Here is a 27,961-nt window from a genome sequence, read left to right on the forward strand (position 1 = left end):
ACACATTTTTTAAAAAAAAACTAAGAAAACAGAACTTTTATTCTGTATTAGAAACTCAAACGTCAAAAATTAACATTTCATAAACTGTAAAAAAATAGGTACGGGAAAAAGCCATACATCACTCCATTTAAAATAAAAAGCTTTCATAGAAGAGGCCAGTTAAGAGAGCGTCTACTGTAGGTGATTGGATGATCTTTTAGATCCAAAGATGCGGTTTTTGAAAACGCATACATATCGCTGTTATACCTACCAATACAATACCAACACGTTTTTCTTCTTCTTTATATCAACATCCCTTCTTTAAATATTCACAGGATGCCTCTGTAATAGAGGTTGCAAAAATTATAAATAAAACGCGTGTTATTATTTGTGCATATAGTGTATTATAGAATGCTATAGTAGGTAGTACATCATAAAAAATATATATAAAACATTTTAACCAATAAATTATCCAATATCTAATAAGTAAATATGTACATGTATATTTTTAAAATATTTTTTTTGTTCATATGAAATAACTATAATTACAAAAAAACAAACATTGAATAAAAACATTTTTCCCCTAACGTGTTAACACATTTTTTTACGTAAGCTGTATTTCTCTAAAAATAGGTACAATGCATTTTTCCAAGATTCATACTTTTTTATGTGAAAAAAATGTGCAAGATATTTTTTTTTATATCGGGAAGAGGTACTTCTCAAAGGTTCCAGTTTACCAATGAAAATACAGTGGAACCTCTCATTACGTATTCGTTTCAGAATTTTACTCGTTAAGCGAAACATTTTTTGTTTTGACAGGCGCAGCCGGCTCACAAGTGAATATCAAAGCTCACAAAAAAAGACTGGACCATTCTCTGTGATTCGTTTTGCGAAATGTCGCTCTTTATGGAAATTACTTCATATGAGAGCTTCCACTGTAATCATAAATTCAGCTTTTAAATCGCTGTTTTAAATGGCACCTCATTCTCCGCATAACTATCGAAAGAGGGAAAAACGATTTCATTATTTAAAATTTCTCTTGTTCATACAGACGGACAAATGAATGGTGGGCCATCCGGTTTATCGATGATTTCCATTCATCGCCTATAAGTACATTCACATTGAATGTTCTTATAGGCAGTGGCGCGCACATATAATTAATTAGGGTAGGCAGTAGAAGTAGGTAGTAAGGTAAGCTGGTACTACTCAGTAAGGTAGGGTAGGTACTGGTCGCTTTTCTGCCTACATGGAAGGCTCGCCCCTGCTTAGGATTTCAAGGTCACGGAGAACCAAAGATTCACCGTGTGGTCCGTCGTTACATTCATTAATACATACGATTAATATTATTACAATACGTCATTGCTAGACTATCAGAAACAGAGCGAATAATTAAAATTTTACAAAAAGGATAAGAACTAATAATATTCATGGATAAATTTGATTTTTGAACAAATGGACTTTTCCAAAGTTGTTATCCAAAATTTCTGACAATAAATATATATTCCACATCTTTTATACGTCATGTGTACTGATAAAAGTGAGAAATACTAAGCAATTAAATCTTTGAAATTAAGTCAAAGGTCATGGGTATTTGAAAGAGAGAAAGATGTAACAGAATGCAAAACTATCGTACAAGGTGCCTGGAAAAAGTGCAAGGATTTCTAGGAAGCATGTTCTCAAGGGATGGAAAAGTGGATAAAGATATTGAGAGAAAGGTGAATGCAGGGAATAAAATAAAGGGTGCGTTGAATAGTGATTGCAAATAAAAATATATCCATGGAAGCTTAACTGGTAGTTCGCAACGGAGTGCTGGTAACGACACTGCTGTATGGAAGCGAATCATGGAATTGGCAAAGGAAGGGTGGAATCAGAGTGAATGCTGTTAAAATGCGTTTTCTCAGACGAATGTGTGGAAAGATCGTTGTATGACAGAATTAAAAATTAAGATATTGGAAAGGAATGTAAGGCTTAACTAGGGATAATTGAAAAGATTAAGAAATGTTCATTGAGGTGGTATGGTCATGTGGAGCGAATGGAAAACGAGAGAATGACTAAGAAAGTGTATTTGGCAAATGTGAACGGGAGAATAGAAGACTTGGCACGACCAGATCAATCAGAACATAAAATCTTGTGGGGTCAAAAGTTTACGTAATCGGAGGGCATTTTTGACTAGATATGAACGTGAAGGAAGCTAGGAGTGTATGTTAGGACAGAAGAGTGTGGTGTTCCATCCTTTCTGCCTACCCCTGAAACGGCGTGATGGTATTATTAGTATTAGTAGGGAACGGAGAATAAGGGTGTTTTCTAATACTACAGACTACTATTTGACTTGTCAACATGTTAGCTAAGTTAAGTTTCTTACACATTTATTTTAATTTATTTACATTTTATCAAATAAGTAACGCAATAAATCCCTTGTTGGGCTAATCTACATATTGGCTTATAGTAAGTAAAATCTTACTTGACTACAATAGATATATTTTATTTGGAAGACGTACAGCCGATTTCGAAAGTGGGTATAACTGACAATATCTTAAAGTACATCACATTGGACAGATCTGAAATTTTCTCATGAATATGGTAATAACGCGATATGTCAACCGTAAAACTTTACGCATTAAAAGTCACATGAGAAGGTGCCGCCATAGTCCACCGGCAGCTGGCATCGCGTAACACGAAAATATGGCCAGAGTTTTGTTTGTTTGTTTTATAATAAAATTAACACAGCCAACATCTTAAAGGATCGAACACTAAGCGATTCGTCTAGGGCCTCCCGGAGGTGGAGGGCTGCGGGGCTTCGGGCAGCGGCCGGTTGGCCATGCGCAGCGAGCGCGCCGAGCCGGCGGTGCCGCAGGCTTCCGGCGCCGGGGGCGCGCCGAGCCGCTGGCCCATCTCGCGCAGGAAGCTGAGCGGCCGCGCCGCCGGCAGCTCGGCGTACTCGTGGCGCGCGCAGTCCCGCGGCTCCCAGTAGTCGGCGCTGAGCGCGGGGCGCGCGCGCGGCGCGGCGGGCGCGAGCCGCTCCAGGGACGGGCTGCCCGTTCCCACGCTCACCATTACCCGGTCGCCGGCCGCGCGCCGCGCCACCGGCAGGATCACGTCGTACACGTTGTCCTCGTACTGCTCCCCGCGGCTGTAGCGACTCATGTTGCAGCACTCTTCCACCTTTATCAGATCGTACAGATGCTCTATCATCTCGCGAGCCTCGTTGTAGTTGTCCGGGTCGTCCAATTTCTCTCGGAGGGTTTCTAGCAGTTCCTTGGTCAACTCTTCGGGCAGCGTTTGCGTCGCCTTTTCGGACACGGATACGGGATTGTCGGTATCGCGCTTTCGCAAATCGACTGTACCATTTTCAACGTTGAGCGTTCTCATATCGAGTTGATGGCATTCGGTATACTCGTTTACGGACAGCCGAGATATAGAGGGAGCCATTTCCATTCCGTACACGATACGCCAGTCAAAGAACGGTAGGCAGCACCTGGTGGGGGAAATTATAGAATTTTTGATTTCTCTAAAGTACCCCTTTTTTCTAAAGAAACTGATGCAAGTCCACAGTAAAAAAATGGTTACTAGAGATGAAGAGACCACCAGCACACTGAGTAAAATGTTCTTTTCCCTCATATGTCTATACGCTGCTTCGGTAGTAATTACATGAGTGACAAATTTTTTGTTTTTAACTTTGCCAGCTGGCCTATTAATGAGCGCATTCAAAGACGCGCATTCGGCGTTTGCGGCATCTCCGCATAATGCTAGGGAGTAGTTCATCATCTGCATGTTCCCTTCATCCAGGACGTTGAGGCAGCTAGCGATGTCAGGGTTGCTGATCGAGCAGTAACTGTTGTTCATTATAGTTTGCATCTGGCTTAAATCTTTGCCGAAGACGTCGAGTAACCACTCGCCTATATTGCAGGTACATTCCTGGAGGAAGTGATTGTCACTGTACACTATAGATGGAAGCGCATTCTGGACGTCACTGATGAATTTAAGACCCCCACCGGAGACTTTTGTCATTTGATTGTCAATGAAAGAGAATTCCGCGATCTTGTTGTAATTCGCGCACACTAGAGCATCCGGTTCCAACCAAATGAAAGAGTTCCTTTCTATCTTCATGACATCCCACTCCTGTAGCTCGAAGCCGTGCGACCTCACGTGGCCGAATTCGTTATCAGTGATGGTCACTTTGGCAGCTTTGGAATTACAGGCTCCTTTGGCGACCTCTTGGATGCTGTAATAACACATACTCGTTAGGAATATTAATCATGTAAACTATAATACACACCTTGATTGTATCGATACGGTGACACTTACACGCAATTTTTAATGTCCAGAACTTGTGTAGAAGAAAGCAACGCTTCATTGTCAAATAAGCGAACAGAGCAGTTGGAGAATTCTATATAGTTAATGAGACATTTCTGCGGGAAGGCTCCCTTCAAAATCCTTCCGAATGAGGAGTTGATGGCTATGACCGCGTTATAGAGTATTCCGTCGAAAGCGTTGGGGTATATTGTGACTATGTCACTCCTCTGGAACCGAATCTCAGCCACACTCGTGCTGAAAGTGGATGTAGGAATTGCGGCCGAAGTTACGTTGTTGAAGATTATCTGGAAAAATAAGATAAATCAGGTCGGGGTAGATACCATATTTCGTACATATTTATACCATACATCGGTAACACTCATCGTTTATTTATCTTATTTAAATTATATATATATATATATATATATATATATATATATATATATATATATATATATATATATATATATATATATATATATATATATATATATATATATATATCTATATATATATATATATATATATATATATATATATATATATATATATATATATATATATATATAATAAAATCGCTTCGCTAAAACGCATGTATGTCATGTTGGTTTAAAAACGAGTAGTAATTATAAATGATTTATATAGAGTGAATTTCGTAAAATACTCATTCAAGGGCGCTTATAAAGACGTGGATTGTGATATTATGATGATAATGATAATAATAATAATAGTAAAACGTTGTCAGTCGGTCTCGATACGTCGAGTAGGGGAGTCTGGGAGAGGGGAAGAGGTTTCTTCTTGAGAGGAAGTGTTGTCGGCCAGGAGCATGGCCAAAATGTTAGGTGTACGGATATGTAACATGCCGGATTTTAGTAAGAAACTGAGGTGTGACATGCTCGTTTGTGGTCCATTATACCGAGATGTGACGTGCTTGTTTATTGTCAGTATGCGGATACGAGACAAGGTGCATGTTGCCAAGAATGCTTACTGCTTACCTTAGTGACGGGTCCACGTTCTCCCGGCGTCTTCAGTAAGAAAGTTCCGTTGCTGAGTTCCAAACTTGAGACATCGTTGATAGTAATCTGTACCAACCAGAAGAACGCCTTGGCGTGGAGGATCACGTTGTCGCAATTGGAAATATTTACTGTAGTGGGACCTTCAATATGCATAAAACAAATTACGCTTTAGTAATGCAAACAATAACAGTGCATACATTTTTCGCATACATATTTTTTCAAATAACTTTGGATTCATAATAAACGATATCTACGAGAGAACTCAGTTTGAATTGGGTAATAACTAATAATTACTATCACTTTTACTATTGTAAGTATATTTGTATGTAAATCTTTGGGAAGAAAGTTCCGAACGGGGCAGTTCCATCAGTTTTGACTGAGACGAGTTTGTTTGTTGCAACATTGCATACGTATGTATGAGCTATCGAAAATTGAGGCAATATGGATGTCCAGTAAGGGATAGAATGGAGAACGATACAGTGTATAAAGTATAAAGTGATTACTTTAGCTAACTGCCAGGTCGTAAGGCTTGTGAATGACTAGACTTCACGTCTATTGAGACACAACATATCTTAACATTTTTGTTCTCTAATGTATTCATTTCAACGAATTATTATTACTTACACTTAAATACTATCTACAATCTTCACCAAATAGACCGAAGTCATTTTGATGGCTGCCACATTTAATATACATGTTTTTACAGCTTCAAATGATTTGTTCCTTTTAAAAATTGGATGATGAATTATTAAAAATTCAAAATATAATGCATTTATGGGAATAATTTGGAAATATTATAATCGGACACTTTAGTTTTGATTTTCACGCCAGTATTTTTATTTATTTTATACATTTTTACCCAAATCAAAGAATGGATGAAGTATTCGTTACGTATACTCGTAATTAGCTTTATTAGTCGCCTAATGATGTATACATTTTCCAAGCGAAATTCTCTCATGGATATCATGTAATTGATATTTCAACAAAGTTACTACAGTATCAATCGCCAATAAATCAATCTTCCAATAGTCGCTACACGATTAGAATCTAAATCGTTTCACGGTCCTCGATTCTAAATAATTAGGGCGTATGTAATTCTTAAGTGACACACCTTAAAAACGTTGTTTTGAGATATCATAGTTATCTCAACATTTCTCGCTTCCTTTAGAAAGGGAGGTACCTTCTACATCGAATATGTAACTGGACCAAATTACTCCAACTAAAATAATATGCCCAAAATAATCTCATAGCATAACCCTTATTCGCGCCCTATGCTGTATAGATCACTGCGTTCAGTATAAGCAGTGATAACTCGATCATTAATTACTCGAGCTTCGGGTACAGGTATATGGTACGTTGAATATTTTGAGTGAAAAATCACTTTATTTGCTTTGTTTCGTCGAAACTTGAACCAGAAACCTTACGCATCATAACACTACGGAGGCAAATAAATAATCGACTTGTTTTTAATTGTACCACTTAAAAAATACATATTCAAAATATGGCATGGCTTCAATCATAATTAAATTTACAGCATTATTGACTGGGACTCTTAAACAATGGAATCACTTCACGGAAACAAATGAATATCGTCAAATAAAAAAAATAAAGATTTACATACACATAATTAAAAACGCACATGTGACCATCGATATCGCATAAAGGACAACATAGATGTCGCTCGCTACTGTCCCCAAAAAGACGGAACGATGCCTTCCAGAGCGGCACAGAACTCTCGTTTGAAGAAGCCCCGTCCGTGGCTTAAAACCGTTCTAGATAGAAAGGCCATTTTAGTCATGAGGATTAGACGGAGAGATTGTTCGTCTTTAGTCCGATCGCACATGGCGCCTCTCCCGTGCGGAGTCCTGTGCCACTCTGTATGGAGGATAAATAAAGGGAAAAGCAGGGCCGCTCACCTTTGGCGTCCTTGAAGGCGTCCGTGTCCACGGTCACGTAGCGGCAGTCCGAGAAGCCCAGGTAAATGTGCAGCGAGCGCAAGTCCATGAAGGCTTGCGGCTCCACGTGCACGCGCGGCACGCCCGACACGGTGAGCAGCACCATGTCGGCCTTGTTGCTGAAGGACTGGGCGCCAAAGACGAGCTCGCGGCCGCCGCTCAGCGTCACCTCGTACAGGTTGGGCGGGAGAGAGTCGGCGTTCAGCGCGACCCGCTACAACAAACCTCACGCTATAACCAACCACACAACTTTGCATTTATTATTTACCTTGCTTGTTATGTACAAGGTTTTTAGATCATTAAGTGGATTTTTGTTTCTTCTAACTAAATAAATATGTTTTTAATTAATGTTTTACTTAGTAAATACCACTATTTCTTATAATCTACTGTGCCACGTGTTTCGATGCATTCCGCATCATTTTCAAACACCGTATGTGAAGCTAATTCTAAATTTTAGAGTTGGGTCCTCGGGACGTTGAAGGTTAAAGAGGGGGTAGTAGCTGTTTCTTATTTTTTTTATTAATTTTTATTTTTTATTTTTATTTCTTTTCAGTGGGAACATAGACAATAGGGGGGAGACTTTAGTCATTGTCATATTGTTAATTATGGGTTTATTGTTATTTATATTTGTATGAATTTCTATTGTTTCAAAATGTTGCAGTTTATGGCTTTTCGTATTAATTAATTTTAGGATTTCTACGTTATTGTGGTTAAATTTGTGATCATTATCTATTAAATGGTTAACGAATTCGGAAAAATTATTATTTCTCTAACATAATTCATGTTCCCTGATTCTTTTTTTAATTGTCTTTATTTACAAACTAAAATTTTTATTAAAAATGGATAGATTTTTACCACAGAGTGACTGCCGAATCAATTAATGAAATTAAATAAATATGTTTTATTTAAATCTGTGTTGGGAACAGGAGGGATAATCTAGTGTGAGGAACTTCTCAGAACTATCGACACCCGAGCAGCGATCATAACATTCAATAAATCGACAGGTTACTTCAATTTGTGGGCAGTAAATTATAAAGACCAGACGACGGGAACATTTAGGGTAAATAGTCGTTTATTTTGTATATTAAAAGCATTGTTTACTCTGTGGTATGGTAATATCTTACTCTCCTTATCATTCATCGTTCACTTTCTGTAATACCACTTTGATTATTTTTTTAAATGTATGGTGATGAAGAATATGGAAGTCTGGGCATTTACGGGACTAAAAAAGCTTCTTTTCATCTCACCAATAGATGTCTCTCGTGAAGTTCCAATGATTCAAGAACAACGTTTCGAAATTGGTTCATATTTATAGAACATCCAAGAATTTGAGTAATATGGTTGTCAATAATGGCTAGAATTGGTGAGCGTTACACGTGTGTAAAGTGATCACTTAAACCAGCCTATGACGGTCGTCACCCCCGTAAATGCCCAGACTTCCATGTTCTTCATCATCTTTGATGAGATGTCAAAAAATAATATGATTTGTTCAGTTTGGGGTGGACGCCAAAGATTCCAGAGCCTGCCCGACCGTCTTTTTTCGATACTTTCTGTAATACCACTTTAATTATTATTGTTTTAAATATACAAGCGATTTTTATAAATCTACGAGTACCTCACAATAAAGCGAAGCATCGCACATATTCCTTCGCAAAAATAATTGTCACGGGAGGTCCAATTTATGGGAACGGAAGTGAAACGAGTCGCTGGAGCTCGTGGCTGTCGCAGGATACGTTCAGTATCTGCCGTATTCTCTTGTCTGGCCGCTCCGTCGATCCGCCGTGCTAATTTAGTGAACAATGACACCTCCTTGCCTTGCTTGGCAGGGCCCGCATGTGCGCTACTATATATTGCGAGTAGTTGCCAGCTTTGTCAGGCTCGTAAAATAAAGCCCTCACACGCGCCTAATACTCTATTGGCTGTCTATTCATGTCAAAGTGCTTATGGTAAATGCAATATTCAATTTTCGCTACTTCGCGATCCCTTTACCTGCTCGGCTGTCCCAATTTAAAACACAGTAAGGGACATTTTTTTTTGTAGTAGTTTTTTTTTGCATTTATGGACTAAGTAGACTCTACTTAGTCCAAAAATGCAAAAAAACCTACAACAAAAAAAATGCCCCTTACTGTGTTTTAAATTTGGACAGCCGTGCTAGTGGATGATAATATCGGCTGCCGTTCGCTGTAGAATTTGCATACGGTTGAGGTCATGTTTCCCTAGATGCCTGGATGACAGGTTAGTGCCTGTCTTATTTGCGAAAGCCTTCCGTTATAACGATGTTACCAAATTGGTTTAATGTGCTTTGTATTTCTCGTTTCTCAATTATTTTATGTAACTTCATTAAATCAAAAGTATTTTTGTAAGGGTGGTGACTGACCGGAGCATTCCGTCGTAACGTAACGTCGTAAAACATGGCACGATCAGGTATGCCAAATACTTGAAAGTGGTCAGGTTAGGAGTCGTAACAATCGGCGGGTATGTATGAGGAGATGCATGAACGTGGAAGAGGCGAAGAATGTTTGCAAGGACAGAGTGGTGTGGCGCTCTATTCTCTCTGCCTACCCCTGCGGGGAAGCGGCGTGATGGTTAGTTAGTTAGTTAGTTAGTAACGTCGTAACATCGCTCGCAGCGAGCATCCGAAACTATGGATGGATCGCTCGGCTCGCTGTACTGACTGCCTGAATGCTCGCATCGTAACGTGTTACGTTACGACGAAATGGCTTCGGTCAGCCCCCGCCATAATATTACAACTATTTGTATGATTAATAATATTAAAACTATTTCTAAACTTATTGAAGAAGAAAAAACATAATATGACTCGAAAAATTTTGCATAACCCTGAAGGAATCCCTAAAATACTGTTCAAATGTATCTAATACTTTTATAAATATGACCTCAGATCCGGTATTTCTCACTGTACTGAAAGCTGACATATGGGATTTTGGTAACCAATGGAGATAAATAAAAAAAAGTTTGTCCGCCTCCGTAGTGTAATGGTCAGCTCGCTCGGCTACCGTTCTGGAGATCCCGGGTTCCCAGGGGTGGGTCAAATAAATATAAGTGATTTTTTCACTCTAATATTACCCTGGACTGGTACCTGAAGCGGAGGGCTGATCACCTGTCCTTCGTGTGTTAACGATCAAGATAACATTACGTTTATATGATGAATCGGGTTAAGACCCCTGCTCTAAAGCCGCTTGCGCACTACACGGAATTTAACCGTCCGGCAGTCCGGTTTTGAAAAATGATAGCGATTACGACAGTTCAGAGTAATCGAATTTACGCGCGACGTAAACACGCACCGATGAAGATGGACAAAGCACAAGCCAATCTTCCGTTTTATATGCTAACTGCCGTGCCGGACGGTAAAATTCCGTGTAATGCACAAACGCCCAAAGTATCTAACTATACCTAGCGGAAGTTCGTTGTACCTAGCGTATATTTTATATTTATCTCCAGTTGATTCATATTTCTACTCCGAAATAAGATTACGTCAATTTGATTATTTTCATCACATCCTAACACGGTGTCTATTTGTTTGTTTAAATTTTTGTGATGTAAATTCAATAACAAATACTAGTTAACGCGGTAACTAAAAACTCAAGTCTCTCAAATTAGAAATTCATCGTAATTTACATAAAAATCAATTTAACAGTTTTTTACTTGAATCCAATTAATTTCATTGGATTGTAGTATCGGACCGTCATTAATATTATACTCATTTATACATTTATAAGTTTGTATATTTTTTACTTTTTTTTACATCGATGAAGAAGAATATGGAAGTTTGGGCATTTACGGGGCTTACGACCGTCATAGGCTGGTTTAAGTGATCACTTTACACACATGTAACATTTACCAATTCTACCCATGATTGACGACCACTACTCAAATTCTTGGGACTTCTGGATATATTGATCAAACTCGAAACATAGTGCTTGAATTCACTAGAATTTCACTAGAAATATTTATGATGGTGGGATGAGAGAAACTTTTTATTAAGCAGAAACTCTTTCATACTTTCATATTCTGCTTCATCTATGTCGAGGTGTCAAAAAAATAATTAAAAAAAATAACTCTTAATTGGAGATAATCCAGATTAGTAAAAAAAGTATTTGGACACACAAAATGTTAAATATATTATTTTTACTCAATTAACTTTATGTTCGCCTCCGTAGTGTAATAGTCAGCACGCTTGGCTACCGTTCTGGAGGTCCCGGGTTCGATTCCCAGGGGGGGTCAAATAAATATAAGTGATTTTTACACTGCAATATTTATTCAATATTACCCTGGACTGGTACCTGAAGCGGAGGGCTGATCACATTTCCTTCATGTGTAAACGATTGAGATAACACTGCGTTTATATGAAGCAGTGCCCTATGCACCATTGGGGTGCGGATAAGGGTTTTATTATTTATTATTAACATTATATTTTCTAAAATATCTTCAAATGCAAGTATCGATAAAAGTCAGAATGCGTTTAATTTAACATATGCTGAAAAGGTGCTACTTTAATTTTATAACCAGTTATTAATGTTACAAAGTAATCAAAACCAGTTTTCGTCAACTTAGACCAAATCATGCATACGCTCAGAAGGCGAAAAATTCAAAATATTTTTTAGCAGGTTGATCACACCAAATTTTACCTTTATTAATTTTATAACAGCCCGTGGTTAATGCCTAGCATTCGTTAAGTCGTAACTAAATTTTCTCTAAATCCATAGTTTATATAGTTTACATAGGCAGTTTTCATAAGAACCATATTTAAAAAGTTATTTGGAGAGCATTGATTTTTTTAGCTATTTTTACCCGGGTCAACCCTTGAACCTGAATTCAATAAAATTATTGAGACCGCTCAGTTCCTTAGAAAAAACTGCGCGCACGCAACGAATGGACTATACACGACAGCCGCGTCTTCTATACGGCCGCCAAATTTTCTGTCGCGAGTCCTTTGATGTTAATATTTTTGTGTAAATAATAATAATAAAACCCTTATCCGCACCCCAATGGTGCATAGGGCACTGCGTCATATAAACGCAGTGTTATCTTGATCGTTTACACATGAAGGAAAGGTGATCAGCCCTCCGCTTCAGGTACCAGTCCAGGGTAATATTGAATAAATATGGCAGTGAAAAAATCACTTATATTTATTTTACCCCCCCTGGGAATCGAACCCGGGACCTCCAGAGCGGTAGCCGAGCGTGCTGACCATTACACTACGGAGGCGGACAAAAAATTGAAAATTGTTTTTATAGTGTATTTACACAAAAAATTGTGTAAATACACTATAAAAACAAAATAAGTCAAGTGAATTGTGTACTGTGTGTAATGGATATCCGAACGACTTACGAAAGTTTCACTACAAGAAATAGGCAAAAATATGCTTTTTGTCAAAAATATTCTAATGTAAAATAATCCAGCACGGAACGGAAAGTTTGACACTCGAAATCAAGCAGCTTAGAGGTCAAAGGAAAAAAATGAGAAAAAAACGAATCACTAACACAAATATTTTTCCATGAAGTATTTTTTCAGTTAATTTATTTTGGATCCATGACTGGGTTCTATTTTATATATCGCTCACTCCTTTCAAGAACATCATAAATAAAAAATCGTCAATTTTCAGTTGTGCATGTTTTCTGAGTGCCCAGAAAATGCACTATATCCCAGCAAAAGCGGGATATTTTTAACTTAATATTTACCTGCTATAGGGCAGAAAGTATTGTTTTTGCATTTTGAAGAAAAGGTATTGTTTGATTATTTTTTTTTAAAATACTAAATATTTTTCAATTGGAGAAAAAACCTTCAGGTTTTACCCAAAGAGATCTGTTGCACAGTAAAAAGTTCAGTTAGTGGCTTCATATTTATTTTTAATACATTGTATTATATTTTCAAACTTTAAAAACGTTCTCCTGAAAAATCAAGTATTTTGATTTATGACGTTCTTGAAAGGAGTGAGCAATATGTCAGGCAGCTGGTTAATTTGGGTATAGGAAATATATTGTAAGGACCTTACTCCAAACTTAGTTGTGTTCATCGGATCCACATGTATTTTATTATATACTCGTGTATTATAATGATGAATTTTTCTGTTAAACACATTATCATGTGGTCACCCTATCCGGTCAATAGAAAGTAGTTTCGGCTATCTTCATTGGATAAGCCATAATAGGAAGTTGACCAACGGCGATGACTCGGAGGACAGCATACTAATCTGCCCGCTATCGAGTAAAGACTGGCCGAAAGGACAATGCCACGTAAATATCAATAGCTTTGGTGTTCAAAAGTAGTCCTTTAATGAATTTTGAATCGTGGTTATTTTTATTTATCATTCGTAATCAACGAATATGAAATACGAACGAGCGATTTTATTTCATCATATACATGATTACAAATAACAATAATGTGCCCTCACTGAGTTTTCTCGTGCCGTTGTAAATTTGTAATGACTTTATAGATAATGGAAGCAGGTTGTAAAAGTTTTTTGATCAGAAAAGGGATGTGTTAGATTTTGTTTGATGTTTCTGTGTTCGTTAGATTTGTTGTTCTTAATTCACGAATTTCAAGCGTGAAATAGCTGTCAATACGTACAAATTAAAAAAAAATTCAGATAGAAGATAACAAGCTGATAAAAGATTGGCAATCACAAAATAATCCTGCCTGTTAGTTGTGGTTTTTTGTCAAAAAGATAATTTCAATCTGGGATACCTGTTAATGTTTTGCATGAATAGGTGTAGGTCCTTTTGAGAAAGTGCCCAACAAAAGTTTTGACTTCATGGGTATGAGCGCTAAAATACTATGTAGTCGTGTCCAAATATGAAATTTGCAATGTGTAGGTAATGGATCTTTGTCAGGCGGGAGGAATAGCCAATTTAACATACTTAACCTATAAAGGATTGTATTAGACTCGTTTTGTGTTTATAACAGCCGATATAATTAATATTTTTGTCCCTCTTTTCTTTTGGAAAATTCGCCTTCGAAAAAATGTTATTTTCGTAAGTTGGCAATGAGTTATTTTAATGTTGGTGTCATTGCTAAATTATTGGCGGCTCTATTTGTTGATGTCTATGGTCCACCCTCCCTCCCCTCCCCTCATATTTGTATAACATAAATGGTAGTGTAGTGGTAAACAAACAATCCATACTACTACTATTACAGCTCTATAAACCATATGACGTCATAAAACGTTCGATGACGGAAATTTGATGACGTATGCGAACGCACGTTTTTCATTTTATTCAAATATCTAAAGTTTAAACCTTCATATCTCCCTTAGTTCTGTACAGATTTCAATAAGAATGTTATAGATAGTCTTGTGATTTTTCATATTAATTTATTAGCCAATAAACCAACATCGTGACAAAAGCCTATTGGTCTAGAGCAGGGATAGTAAACTCTTTAATTATCGCGTTTAACTTCTTGCATAAAAAAAAACAGTAGATGAACCAATAATATTTGCGAAATATTCAAACAAAATACGTAGAGTAAAGAATATTAAGGGATAATATGTATTAAAAAATAATAATAAAAGCAGTACGAGCGGAATTTGGTCAAATAAATACAAAAGTTTAACGGTCCAATTTGAGATACATAAATCGCACGTTTTCACAAACAACAAATATTTAATTTTATTTTTATTTCTATTACTATTTTTAATCGTAATTTGTGCTTACTAATACTAAATAATAAAAATAATGATCTACTTTGAATTTTTTTAACTGTTCTTTTTCGTAAGAGACGATACATTTTCTTTTCATAAATTGATATTCCCGTTTCTGAAAAAAATCTATTGTAAAAATGTCGGTCAAACTATTAACGCAATATCGGTGCATCGCTAAAAATTACGAATACGGCCACAATACCTGTTTTTAAAACAAATTAACTTACGTCTAAGTGACTGAAAATTAGCTATGACTTATACAACACCGCTATTCATGATCCTACTTAGGCTCCAACTTTATGTGTTTTATAGCCGATAACTACTTGTGAGTAGATTTTCCCTTGAAGTTTAAAGTGACTATAATTTCAAGAGTGAAAATTCTAGGCAAAAACACGTGCAAACAATTAATGTTTCGCCTGTTGGCTATACCTGGTGCAAAGGACTCGAATAGTGAGGTCACTATGCGCGGGCGTCAATCCAAATCACTCATCCTTATATCGCATGTACCACTCACTGAATCCTCAAATTTATTCATCTTAAAATTAATTGTTATGTGATTTATTTTGATAACATTACGGTAAACTGGTTAAGCGTTTAATAAGCAAGAACGTTTATAAGACACACGATTACAAAAACCACCTACCCGACCTACAACTACACTAATCCCATCTAGTACTTAAAATTTGTCACCTACATATTATCTTATATATAATACGAACCTCTGATATATAAAGACACCCCTCCTTCTCCTTGGTTTCTGGCCTCCTACTTAAATAATGCATCAGCTTATTGTTCACATATCGCTCACTCCTTTCAAGAACGTCATAAATCAAAATACTTGATTTTTCAGGAGAACGTTTTTAAAGTTTGAAAATATAATACAATGTATTAAAAATAAATATCAAGCCACTTACTGAACTTTTTACAGTGCAACAGATCTTTTTAAGTAAAACCTGAAGTTTTTTTCTCCATTTGAAAAATATTTCGTTTATTTAAAAAAATAATTAAACAATAACTTTTCTTCAAAATGCAAAAACAACACTTTCTGCCCTGTAGCGGTTAAATATTAAGTTAAAAATATGCCTCTTTTGCTGGAATATAGTACATTTTCTGGGCATTCCGAAAACATGCACAACTGAAAATTGATGATTTTTGATTTATGACGTTCTTGAAAGGAGTGAGCGATATTTTAAAATAATTTCGAAGTAATGCATTAGCTTATTGTGTACTTATTAACTTATTTCATTGCAAAAAAAGACGAACGAATTGCTGCAAATGAAAAATTGTACGAGTACATAATAATATCAGGAACTATTATTATGTGTACAGTAAAACCTCTAAGTGGGGGAGGGGGTGTCCATTAATGTGTCGGGTTTAATAATAATTAAGTTGCGATTTATCGTATGGTATGTTAGGACTTAAAGAAATATAATTGGACAGTTAAAACCAGTAAAAACCAGAGAAAAAGATTAGTTTAAAAAATAATTCACATCATTATCCGTGAAAGAGAAATCGCAAATGTCAATCATTCTAAAAATCTCTTTTACTATCAATGAATAACGTTTACGGGATTATTGACACTCATTGACCGTTCCGTTGACATATCGCTCACTCCTTTCAAGAACGTCATAAATCAAAATTCGTCAATTTTCAGTTGGGCATGTTTTCGGAATGCCCAGAAAATTTACTATATCCCAACAGAAGCGGCATATTTTTAACTTAATATTTACCCGCCACACGTCAGAAAGTGTTGTTTTTGCATTTTGAAGAAAAGGTATTGTTTAATTCTTTTTTTAAATAAACTAAATATTTTTCAAATTGAGAAAAAAACCTTCAGGTTTTACCTAAAAAGATCTGTTGCACCGTAAAAAGTTCAATAAGTGGCTTGATATTTATTTTTAATACATTGTATTATATTTTTAAACTTTAAAAATGTTCTCCTGAAAAATCAAGTTTCTTGATTTATGACGTTCTTGAAAGGAGTGAGCGATATATGTAGTATGTACTGGTTTATTCGCGTGAGAATATGTATGTTTCATTAGCCCTATTGAGTGCCACCTGTGGCCAATTGTATAACATTTAGCGCCACTAAAATGTACCGTCTACTGTCTAGCAGAAGTCATTACATATAAAAATTGGCAATCAAGAACAGCTCATTCACAGTTTCGAATGTTGTTTTTAAATTGAATTTTTTTAGTCGGCAATCGATATTGGACGAGAATCGAGAATGAAATTTCAAGGACGCGTCACGTTTATAAGGCACATTTCGTTACACGAGAGAGAGGAAAGATATAACGTAGATAGAAGGAGAAAGTGAACTATAATTCCGATGTTTGAGATTTGTGTACAAGTGTTTGGACACACTCAAAATGTTGTAAGTTACAAGTTCTCTTATTGAATGACATTCCGTATAATTTTTCAACGTGCATACGAGACAATAACGTTGACATCGATTATTATGAAACATTTAAGATTGAATGTGAAACTCGTCCAAGTCCACAATCAGTGGACTTTGACACAGCGATTTTGGTATACATCCGCTCGAGTTGACATCACGGAACAGACAATGCTAAAAGTATCTCAAAATATAAACAAATTGGTGCGGTTGGTAAACAAATGAACTGATTGACTTCAATCTTTGTTTTACAAATTTTAAATGTACACAGCAATGTGGAATATGTACCACATGATAGGGACCATTCGGCAACAGTGTTAAAAACGTAATTTGGTCACGCCCCTCTAATAAAAAATGAACGCCGGCGCCTTTTTGAAACAGACGAATTTAGATGACAGATCTTACAGGGGAGGTGGATAAGATTCGGTTATTCAAAAGATCCGCATCAATGAATCGCCTAAGTGATCCGGTTATCTAGACCAGATCAATTGAACAACGGATCTGTTGAGTTTTTTTGTCATTCGCTGATTTTTTTGAAAAACTATAAGTAGGTATATCCATGTTTGTCTTGTTTATTATTAGAGTTAGCGTTTTTTTTTTAAAGAAGGATGAAACTAGACTGAACGCAGTCGAATTGCGATCCCTCAGACAAATGTGTGGCAAAACGATGTTTGATAGATGTTCGAATGATGAAATAAGGAAAGAATGTAAGGCTGAGATAAGCATTATCGATAAAATTAATAAAGGTGAAGAATAAAAATAAGGTTGAGATGGTTTGGACATGTAGAACGTATGAAGGAGGAAAGAACGGTTAAACAAATTTACGAAACGAATATAGTTGGAAAAAGCGGAGGTAGACCGAGGAAAAGTTGGCACTATCAGGTATGTCAAATACTTGAAAGCGGCCGGGTCAGGAGTCGTAATAATCGTCGGGTATGTATGAGGAGATGCATGAATGTAGAAGAGACGAAGAATGTTTGCAAAGACAGAGTGATGGTTAGTTACTTAGTTAGTTACATATATTGATGGGAGTTAGAATTAAGACGAGAAGATGAAATGCAGTCCGGCTGTGTTTAAGGACAGGTGTCTGACCGTTATCTCGTCTACGCTGGTGTCATACGCTGAGCGTAATAATATTATATGATACATATGTATGTGCATTGTTAAATTAGTGTAATAAAACCGGTCTCGCGTCTTTTCTCCGCCGACCGCAATACGCGCTGCGGAATGATAGCCGCCATGTTTATTTTTAATCTATTTTGTATTAACTTATATAATGGATCATACTCACGATGTGTTATTATTGGCTAATAAATTAATATGAAAAATCACAAGACTATGGGTAATGTCCTTATTGAAATCTGTAGGGAACTAAGGGAGATATTAAGGTTTAAACTTTAGATAAAGTAAGCCTTAAACTGCATACAAATCAAACTTAATTTATCATTTTAAATGTCCGCCTCCATAGTGTAAAAGTGGTTATCGCGCTAGGCTACCATGCTGGAGGTCCCGGGTTCAATTCTCAAGAGGGTAATTTTTTTTTTTGTGATTTTACAGTCTAATATTTATTTAATATCACCCTGGACTGGTACTTGAAGCGTAAGGCTGATCACCTTTCCTTCGTTTATTTAAAGATCAAGATAACACTGCTTATATATGATGCAGTGCCCTATGCACCATTGGGTGCGAATTAGGGTAAGAAAATATATCTTAGATATTTGAATAAAACGAAAAACGGACGCCGCTATACGTCATCAAATTTTACGTCATCGGGCGTGTGTTATGGGGCGTATCCCTTTATGTATCTGCTTTATAGAGCTTTATAAGTAGAAGCGTGGACCAACTTACGAAAACAACGTTTTTACGAATGCGAATTTTGCAAGTGAATAAAGTAAATGATCACATAAACCAGCCTATGACGGTCGTAAGCCCCGTAAATGCCCAGATTTTCTTATTCTTCTTCATCAATGTTGTGATGTAAAAAAATAATAAGTCAGTACCCCAGGGTCAAACTAATACGCGTAAAATGATGCAGTGTCAACATACGCACGCATGCGTAAAATGGGTCGTTTAAGGCCCAGATCTCAAGCTTGTCACAAACGTACGAATCAGAATGCGTTCAGCCACGCTCAGGGCTGGTCGTGTGCTCACGCAGATTTAAAAAAATGTATATTACATAGATATTTTTTTGTTGTTTTATATAGAAAAAATACTTTTATATATATTTTTAACTCCTTACCTTTCAATAACTCTTTTCTTTTCAAAACCTTATAATTATTTCGAAGAAAAACTTATTTTTCAATACAAAAACGGTGTTTTAAGAAAAAAAATCAAATCACATAAAATGTTGCTTGGGTTTAGAGAAAATTAAGCTTCGACTAATCGAATACCGGGCCTTAAAATGCATCGTTTAGTGCAAGAAAGATCGCATTTCGTGTGCGTTCATTTTGTCTCAAAGAGTTGACTCTATCAATCTATTGCGAGTACTGGAAACGTGCCTCGGTTTCATAAATATCTCCGTAACACAGGAAACTGTCTCACTGTTTTCTTTTTCTCAACTGCTTGCTCGCAGTGTGCCCGCACCAAACGCGTCGGTTTAACTCTGACTGCCGAATGTTGTCCCCTGACGCCCGCCGGCTGACGGTCGGTTATCGGCTAATCGCGTATCCAACAAACGGAACGAAGGACGAACTGTTAACTGTCGTATGCCCACTTGAATTTTGACGTCTGAAATATGCTACTTGAAGTCTTCATTCATTCTAGGCGGATGGGGTAGAAAGAGAAATTAATTTGAAATCGAACATCTAATGAAAGCATACAATATATCAGTTCAGTAAGAGCACTATTATATAGATTGATTCTCTTCTTAATTTTTTTTTACTCTATCTGCAAATCTGTTACTTTACAGGAGAGAGCTTGGAAGATATTTTCAACGTCTTCTTCTTCTTATTATTATTGGCCTTGCGGACTGTTTTTAAGAGGGATTAGCCTCCTGCGACGTCGATTCCCAGCTATCGGCCCATCTCTTTGGTGGTCTGCCCGGGAGTCGTCTACCATGGGGTTGGCCGTACAATGCGATGTGGGGGAGTCTGGATGGTTCCATTCTCCTCACATGCGCATACCATTGTCTTCTTCGTTGCCTTCCCCACCTAACGACATCTTCGATCTCGCATATTTCCCTGATCTTGGCATTTCTCAATCTATCTCGAAGACTCTTGCCTGTTATGCTTCTCAGAGTCTTCATTTCTGACACTCTAAGCGCGTTTTTCAACGTATTCTTTTTTATTAATTAACGGTTTTATCTGAAATTCTAAACTAGTATTATTCATTCAAAAACACGATAAAATAATATATATTTTTTTTTTAAACTTTATGCCTTGACAAAATTAAGTACTCTATTAATTAAGCGTTTTAGGAGTTCAGTTCATTTTGAAAATTCGATGTAGATAGCGTCTTATACGCCTGAAAACTAGGCGTAATTTATTTTATATATTTTTTTGTTTATTTATATTTGTAGATAACGGTCAGTTGATAACATACACCAAATATCTCAAAATTGACAAAAATGTAGTTAGAGCACTTTACGTGTGGCACGTCGATAAAATGTGACGCGTTTCGTCTTGTCAAGACATTATCAAAATGAATTAAATATTTGTAAAATGTCCTTATACACCAGCGGGCGGAGAACCGGAGTAAATTACCCCAAATGGGGTAAAAATGATTTTTTTGGAATAATAAGGAAATTTTTCTAGTTTTCTATTTTATAAACGTGTTAGTATTTTCACAAATTTAAACGATTCAAAAATCGATTAATCAACTATTCAAAATGCTCTTACATAAAAAAATCCCAATTTTGAAGTAATTGTATCAAACATGAAGCAACATGAGATTTCTTCTAAAAAACTGAAAAGGAAACATGAAAACCTGAATTTTCATTTGGTCCAATTTGAGAATTTTATTTTGTTTGTCTATTACATACTTACTATTTTCATGTAACTTTATTTTTATTTTTCGTGAAAATTAATTCAATAAATAAGTTTTATTTTAAATAAACATTGATTATTGAAACATTGATTTGTCCGCCTCCGTAGTGTAATGGTCAGCATGCTCGGCTACCGTTTTGGAGGTTCCGGGTTCGATTCCCAGGGGGTTTAATAAATAAAAGTGATTTTTTCACTCTAATATTTGTTCAATATTACACTGGACTGGTACCTGAAGTGGAGGGCTGATCACCTTTCCTTCATGTGTAAACGATCGAGATAACACTGCGTTTATATGAAGCAGTGCCCTATGCACCATTGGGGTGCGGTAAGGGTTTTATTATTATGTTGATTGTCTTATTTTCGAAATGGGGGGAAAGGGGGTTATATCGACATACGCAAAAATATTTTGGGGTAATGGTTAAAAAGTTCACCTCCGCTGTTATACACTAACAATAATTTATTTTATTAAATATTATTAGATCTAGGTGTATAATGGTATTAATTATTATATATATTAAATATTAAAACAAACTGATCTTTTGAGATAACTAAGTTGTATTTGCAGTGCCCTAAGCACCCAGTGGTGCATAGGGCACTGCATCAAATTGACGCAGTGTTATCTTGATCATTACTTACATGAAGGCAAGGTGATCACTCTTGCGTATCAGGAACCAGTCCAGGGTAATATTAAATAAATATTGCAGTGTTAAATCATTAATATTTATTTTCACCCCCCTGGGAATCGAAACCGGGACCTCCAGCACGGTAGCTAAACACGCTGGCCATTACACCACGGAGGCGGACGTAAAAAAACGGGAAAAAACACATAAAAATTAATTTTATAACAATTGTTTCGCCAAGTTATGGCATTTCCTCACTTATTTTAAGGGGTGTTTCAGTGGGTAATGGGGATTTCCATGAAAGCTAAGTTCAAGTAAGATAAAATAAGTAATCAATTATAAATCATTGTATGTATTAAAATAAATTAGAATTCGGTCCCATCATTTTGTTTTATTTTGGATACATACCAAATTAAAAATGGAAGTCTACCAACTAACTGCATTTACAAAAATAACATTCCTTTCTTTCCGTTCTCAAATGGTGCATAGGGCTAAAAACTAACTAACTAACTAACCATCACGCCGCTTCCCCGCAGGGGTAGGCAGAGAGAATAGAGCGCCACACCACTCTGTCCTTGCAAACATTCTTCGCCTCTTCCACGTTCATGCATCTCCTCATACATACCCGCCGATTGTTACGACTCCTAACCTGACCTAAGATTATGGTGCATAGGGCACTGCATCATATTACGCGGTATTAACTTGATTTATCCATTTTAAATGTACATTTTACTTGGTGTATACCAACATTTCTTAAAATCTACTGTGACACGTGTTTCGATGCATTTTGCGTCATTTTCAAACCTAGATATCTAAATTTTATAGTTATCCCCTCTGCATAGTTCAACGACCCAAGGACGCAACTCTAGAACTTAGACTAAGCTTCACATAAGGTATTTGAAAATGATGAGGAACATGTCGCTCACTCCTTTCAAGAACGTCATAAATCAAAAATCGTGAATTTTGAGTTGTGCATGTTTTCGGAATGCCCAGAAAATGTACTACACCCCAGCAAAAGAGGCATATTTTTAACTTAATATTTACCCGCTACAGGGCAGAAAGTGTTGTTTTTGCATTTTGATGAAAAGGTACTGTTCAATATTTTTTTTTAAATACACTAAATATTTTTCAAAAGGAGAAAAAACCTTCAGGTTTTACCTAAAAAGATTTGTTGCACAGTAAAAAGTTCAATAAGTGGCTTGATGTTTATTTTTAATACATTGTGATTTCTTTTTAAACTTTTAAAACGTTCTCCTGAAAAATCAAGTTTTTTTATTTATGACGTTCTTGAAAGGAGTGAGCGATGTGTCACAATAGATTTTAAGAAATAGTGGTAATATCTATACATTAAAATGGATAGATACCACCACAAAGGGACTGCTGAATTAATGTTACATGATTTATGTTAAAGGCTAAGATAGCACTGTCGATAAAATTAAGAAAGGTGTATTGAGATGGTTTGGACATGTGGAACGTATGAGTGAGGAAAGAAGCAGAGGAAAACCGAGGAAAACTTGGCACGATCAGGTATGTCAAATACTTGGAAGCCAAATCAGAATAATTGGAGGGTGTGTATGAGGAGATACATGAATGGGGAAGAGGAGCAGATTGTTTGCAAAGACAAAGTGGTGTGCCGTTTTATTATATCTGCCTACCCTTGCTAGTTGATTTATGTTGATTATATGAAGGCATTTTGCTTAGTTCTGTGCACTTTGAGTGCAATATATTTTATGGGATACACACGACAAAACTGAAAGAGCTCAAGGCGATGGACATTACAGCTTTTTTTTTTTCAACGTTTTCAGGAAAGGAAATGGCGGAGGATGCTATATATATAAATGAATAAATAGATAAGGCGCTCGGGGTTTCGTATCCGTACGCGTACAGGCTTGTTGGACACACTGGGAGATATATGAGTCTCTCGAGGTACATCCATATTAGACAATAAAAGAACTTTATAATTAATTTGTAAATATTTGCTCCTGTAAATCCTTCGCCCAAACTCCTTCATTTACGTTATCTGTCTTCTTCGTAGGTCTTTGTGATGATTGATTTGCTTCTTTCAAGGTCAGTTTCCACACGCCTCTATCCTCCGCTTGTCGCTTTAAATTTTATTTACAATAAATGATATTTGAATATACATAATCTGTTTTAGTAAAAAGCTTCACATTAGAGTTTACGGGACGTTTTTTGTTTAAAAAAAAGCCCTGTGTTTATGTAATATGTTTAAATAAATAAAATTAATAATCTGTCCCCGGAAAGTCTTCAGAAAAAGAGTTACAATTATTTCGGTGACTCGGTTTTTTTTAATGTGACTTGGGCGTTTGTTTACTTTTTACGTTCCAATGAACCGAGTATCTTTTGTAAACAAAAATGCCAAGCACTTCGTCGATTATTCATACTTGGTTCGATAATAAATAACATATTTGGAGTGACTCAATTACAATTCGTTATATCTTCTTTTTGAGACGTTGGACAGTCGAAACAGTTTTTGACTTCTAGATATAAATGCCAACTTGTTGACTTCTTCTATTTCTGCTTGGTGTAGGCCTTGTGGTCTGTATTTAAGAGGCATAAGCCTCCTGCGATGTTGATTGTCAGCTGTTAGTTAATCCATATCTTTGGCGGACTGCGCGATAGTCGTCTACATTTTGGTTGACCGTGCAATGCGAGGTGGGGGAGTCTGGATGGTTCCATTCTCCTCACATGCGCATATCATTGTCTTCCCCACCTAACGACGTCTTGGATCTCGCGTATTTATTTTATCCTGGTTTTGATTATTCTATTTCGTAGACTCTTGCTCGATATGCTCTTTAGAATCATCATTTCTGACACTCTTAGCGGGTTTTTTTGTTTCTGCGGTGTCCACTCTGCATTCGATCCCATATGATGGGTCGCACGCAAGTGACATAGTATGAATAGATTTTAATAAATAGTTGTAATAGCGTTCTTTTTTGTATATTGAAAGCATTGTTAACTTTTTGGTATGGAAATATAACACTCTCCTTATCATTCATATTTTAATGTGGTATTACACAAAGTAAACGATGAACGATAAGGAGAGTACTGTAATATCTATCCATTATAAATTGATAGACACTACCACTTGATTTATGTTAAAGGCTGAGATAATCACTGTCGATAAAATTATGAGAGGTGTGTTGAGATGGTTTGGATATGTGGAACGGTGAGTGAGGAAAGAAGATGAAGACAAAATGAAAAATATCATTTCGCAGTCAGAATGTCCACAGATACATGATGTCTATGGCTCAGCATTTACGTTGACTCGTCTTCGATGTTATCTTTCATTAGGTGATACTAATATGATAAAGATAGTCAATATTTGCTTTCGATAATCGCTCATAAATTATAAATAAGTACAAACAAACATTGTTATTTCGATATGCACTGTTTAGGATAAGGTTAAACCAATTACTCGAAGAGCAAATGTAATATTTCCCGAACACTTTTACATATTGTGTTTACCGAGAATATCGTCGTAAATAAACAAGGAATAAGGATAGAAATAGAACGAGAAGTGTTCAAAATATACGTTTGGCTACGTGAACTAGACATGAATAATCCAATCTATTCGTGGAGACCTCCTTTGTGTAATGGTTAACACGTTTAGCTACCGCGCGTGAGATTCCGGGTTCGGCTACCGATTGGCACTTGCCGCTTGGACCGATCCAGCCATTTTCGCATAATTCGCGATCAAATTGACACTGCGTCGCTATGATGTAGTGCCCGAGGCAACATTGAGGGCGAATAAGGGAAATACACATATAGATTCTAGCGATTAAAAATAGATCGTGTGATGAAAACTTCGAATCTTATCTTGTGTGGGGTAGGTAGTAATGATATGCATAAACGTACAGTGGAACCTCTCATAACGAGCATAATTCGTTCTAGAATATTGTTAAGCGAAACATTTTTCTGTCTCGAAAGTCTTGACTCGCAAGTGAATGTCGTGATATAGAGCCCTCTCTCTGTAACGTCGCACGTTAAGGGAGCAACAAAAAGGGTCCCACTGTATCTCATGTTGGACGTCGAAGTGTCAAAATGTGAAAAAGTGGTCTCTCGATTTAACTAGATTTACCTGAGGCCCCGATTAAACCCTTAATTTACAATAAACCATTCACGCACACGATAAGTCACTATATTCATAAAACTGTTGTGAAAATAAACGACCGATATTGTTATATTTTGAATTGGGAAGCCGGTAAACAACAAATTGTATGACAGTAAAATCTGAGAATTTGCGGGCATTAGTGAAAAACTCGTTTGCCTTACATTTTTTGCGCGGATATTTATAGTTTTTTTTTAAATAGTTTAAACGCCAAGTACTGTCTATATTTAAATACTGATAGAGGATTTCTTGACCGTTTATACCATTATTTGTGATGAAATTGGGTTTTATCCTAATTCTGTGATCTAATTAGCTCTCATTACTCGACTTAATAATATTACATGTGCGCCAAATTAAAAGAATAAATTAATGAACAAACAAAATATAAAATAAAACAACTTTTTATGCAAAGCTGAAGAAAAAGGACATAAAAAAGGTTTGATTTGCAAACAAGATCGAGTTTATAACAGGTTAAGCAAGATGCATAGTAGTCATTAATTTATAATAATAATACTTATTTATTTAGGCGTTTAATTTGTAGAACTCCATTTGAATTTATATATGAAATGTCAACATCAACCACTGATTATTTGAGTTTGTATTTTATAGTTAAAAGACACATAAAATAACTATTATGTGATAATTGTTTCGCCTATCAATGGCATTTCCAAATGAATGACTCATAACTAGGCGAAACAACTGTCACAAAAATTATTTTTAAGGATTTTTTAAAAACAATACAATACAATTAAGTAGACTCAGTAGACTTAAGTAGAATCAGTGTTTGATTTTAATATTCAATATAAATAACACTTACTTAAATAGGTGTTATTTTCGTAAAATAGCAACCTCGTGGGCACTTTGATTATATTGTAAAATGAAGATCTATAATTATATAAAGGGGAAAAATGTAATTGTTTCAATTTCTGAAGTTGTTTTTTGATGTTGCTATTTTGTTGTTGTTTACATATGTAAAAGAACAAGGAAAGGGTATTAACAAAAATTAAACTTCTTGGATTTCTGACGAAAGTTTTTATTATATTTTATTTTTATTTTCTTTATTTATTTTTCTTTGACATCCCAACATAGATGCAGAGAAATATGGGAGTCTGGGCATTTACGGGGCTTACCATGGACGTTTCTAGTGAAATTCTAGTCAATTCTAGCAATATGTTTCCAATTTAAACAATACATATAGAAGTTCAAAGAACTTGAGTACTGTGGTTGTCAATCATGGGTAGAATTGGCGAATGTTTCAAGTGTGTGAAGTGATCACTTAAACAAGCCTACCCTCCTTATTTCCATATTCTTCTGCATCTATGTTGGGTGTCAAAAAAAACAATATAAAAAATAATTCCTAGTTGGAGATAATCTAGATTTTTGAACAAGTATTTAGACACACGCAAAATATTGTCAATATATCTATGTTATGGCCCACGCAGGAGCAGATATGGTATATGGATGAAGTAATTATTTTTTGTCAAAACCGCAGTTCGTTTTGCCTGATGTGGGCTCAGTTTGTTGACGGTGTAGCCTAGAATGGACACCGAAGAAACATTGGTCTTTGGTCAGTATACAGTTAGGTTTTCCACTTACCTGAGTATCATTGAAGGCACAGTTGACATTGACTTTAGAAGGGTGTTTAGCTTTTGAACATTGGCAAGCCTCCAGCTCGCATAGTCCTGCCTCGGCCCAGACGGCATGCAGGAACACGCACAGCGTCATCAGAATCACGGGATAACACCCCATGATGAGTCCGACCACGGCTAGCCGCTAGCCGCTAACTATACCACGAACGTCGGCACCACGAACCACAACAGTACTACACAATGCTCCACAACACACTATGCGACGCGCGAGAGACGGCCGGACACATTGAGCGAACAAACACAACTGATCGTGACCACAACAGACTGTTGATGCTCGAGTACTAC

General features: G+C 36.3%; 2 protein-coding genes across 2 annotated transcripts in view; one reads left to right on the top strand and one right to left on the bottom strand.

Moving 5' to 3' along the window:
• hiw (MYC binding protein highwire) overlaps nucleotides 1–27,961 on the top strand; it is a 166,296-nt gene that overhangs the window by 93,347 nt on the left and 44,988 nt on the right. The gene's annotated exons all lie outside the window — the stretch shown is intronic.
• On the bottom strand, nucleotides 367–27,922 carry LOC148312239 (uncharacterized). The gene is made up of 5 exons (XM_088277623.1): nucleotides 27,624–27,922; nucleotides 7,205–7,457; nucleotides 5,268–5,428; nucleotides 4,285–4,577; nucleotides 367–4,201 (listed from the first exon to the last, which is right to left on the bottom strand). The coding sequence occupies exons 1-5, from the start codon at nucleotides 27,774–27,776 to the stop codon at nucleotides 2,743–2,745; spliced, it is 2,319 nt and encodes a 772-aa protein (XP_088133749.1). The 5' UTR covers nucleotides 27,777–27,922; the 3' UTR covers nucleotides 367–2,742.

This window comes from Brachycentrus maculatus, unplaced genomic scaffold, assembly GCF_059751285.1.
Source record: "Brachycentrus maculatus isolate JH-2025_06_01 unplaced genomic scaffold, ASM5975128v1 h1tg000048l, whole genome shotgun sequence".
Taxonomy (NCBI): domain Eukaryota; kingdom Metazoa; phylum Arthropoda; class Insecta; order Trichoptera; family Brachycentridae; genus Brachycentrus; species Brachycentrus maculatus.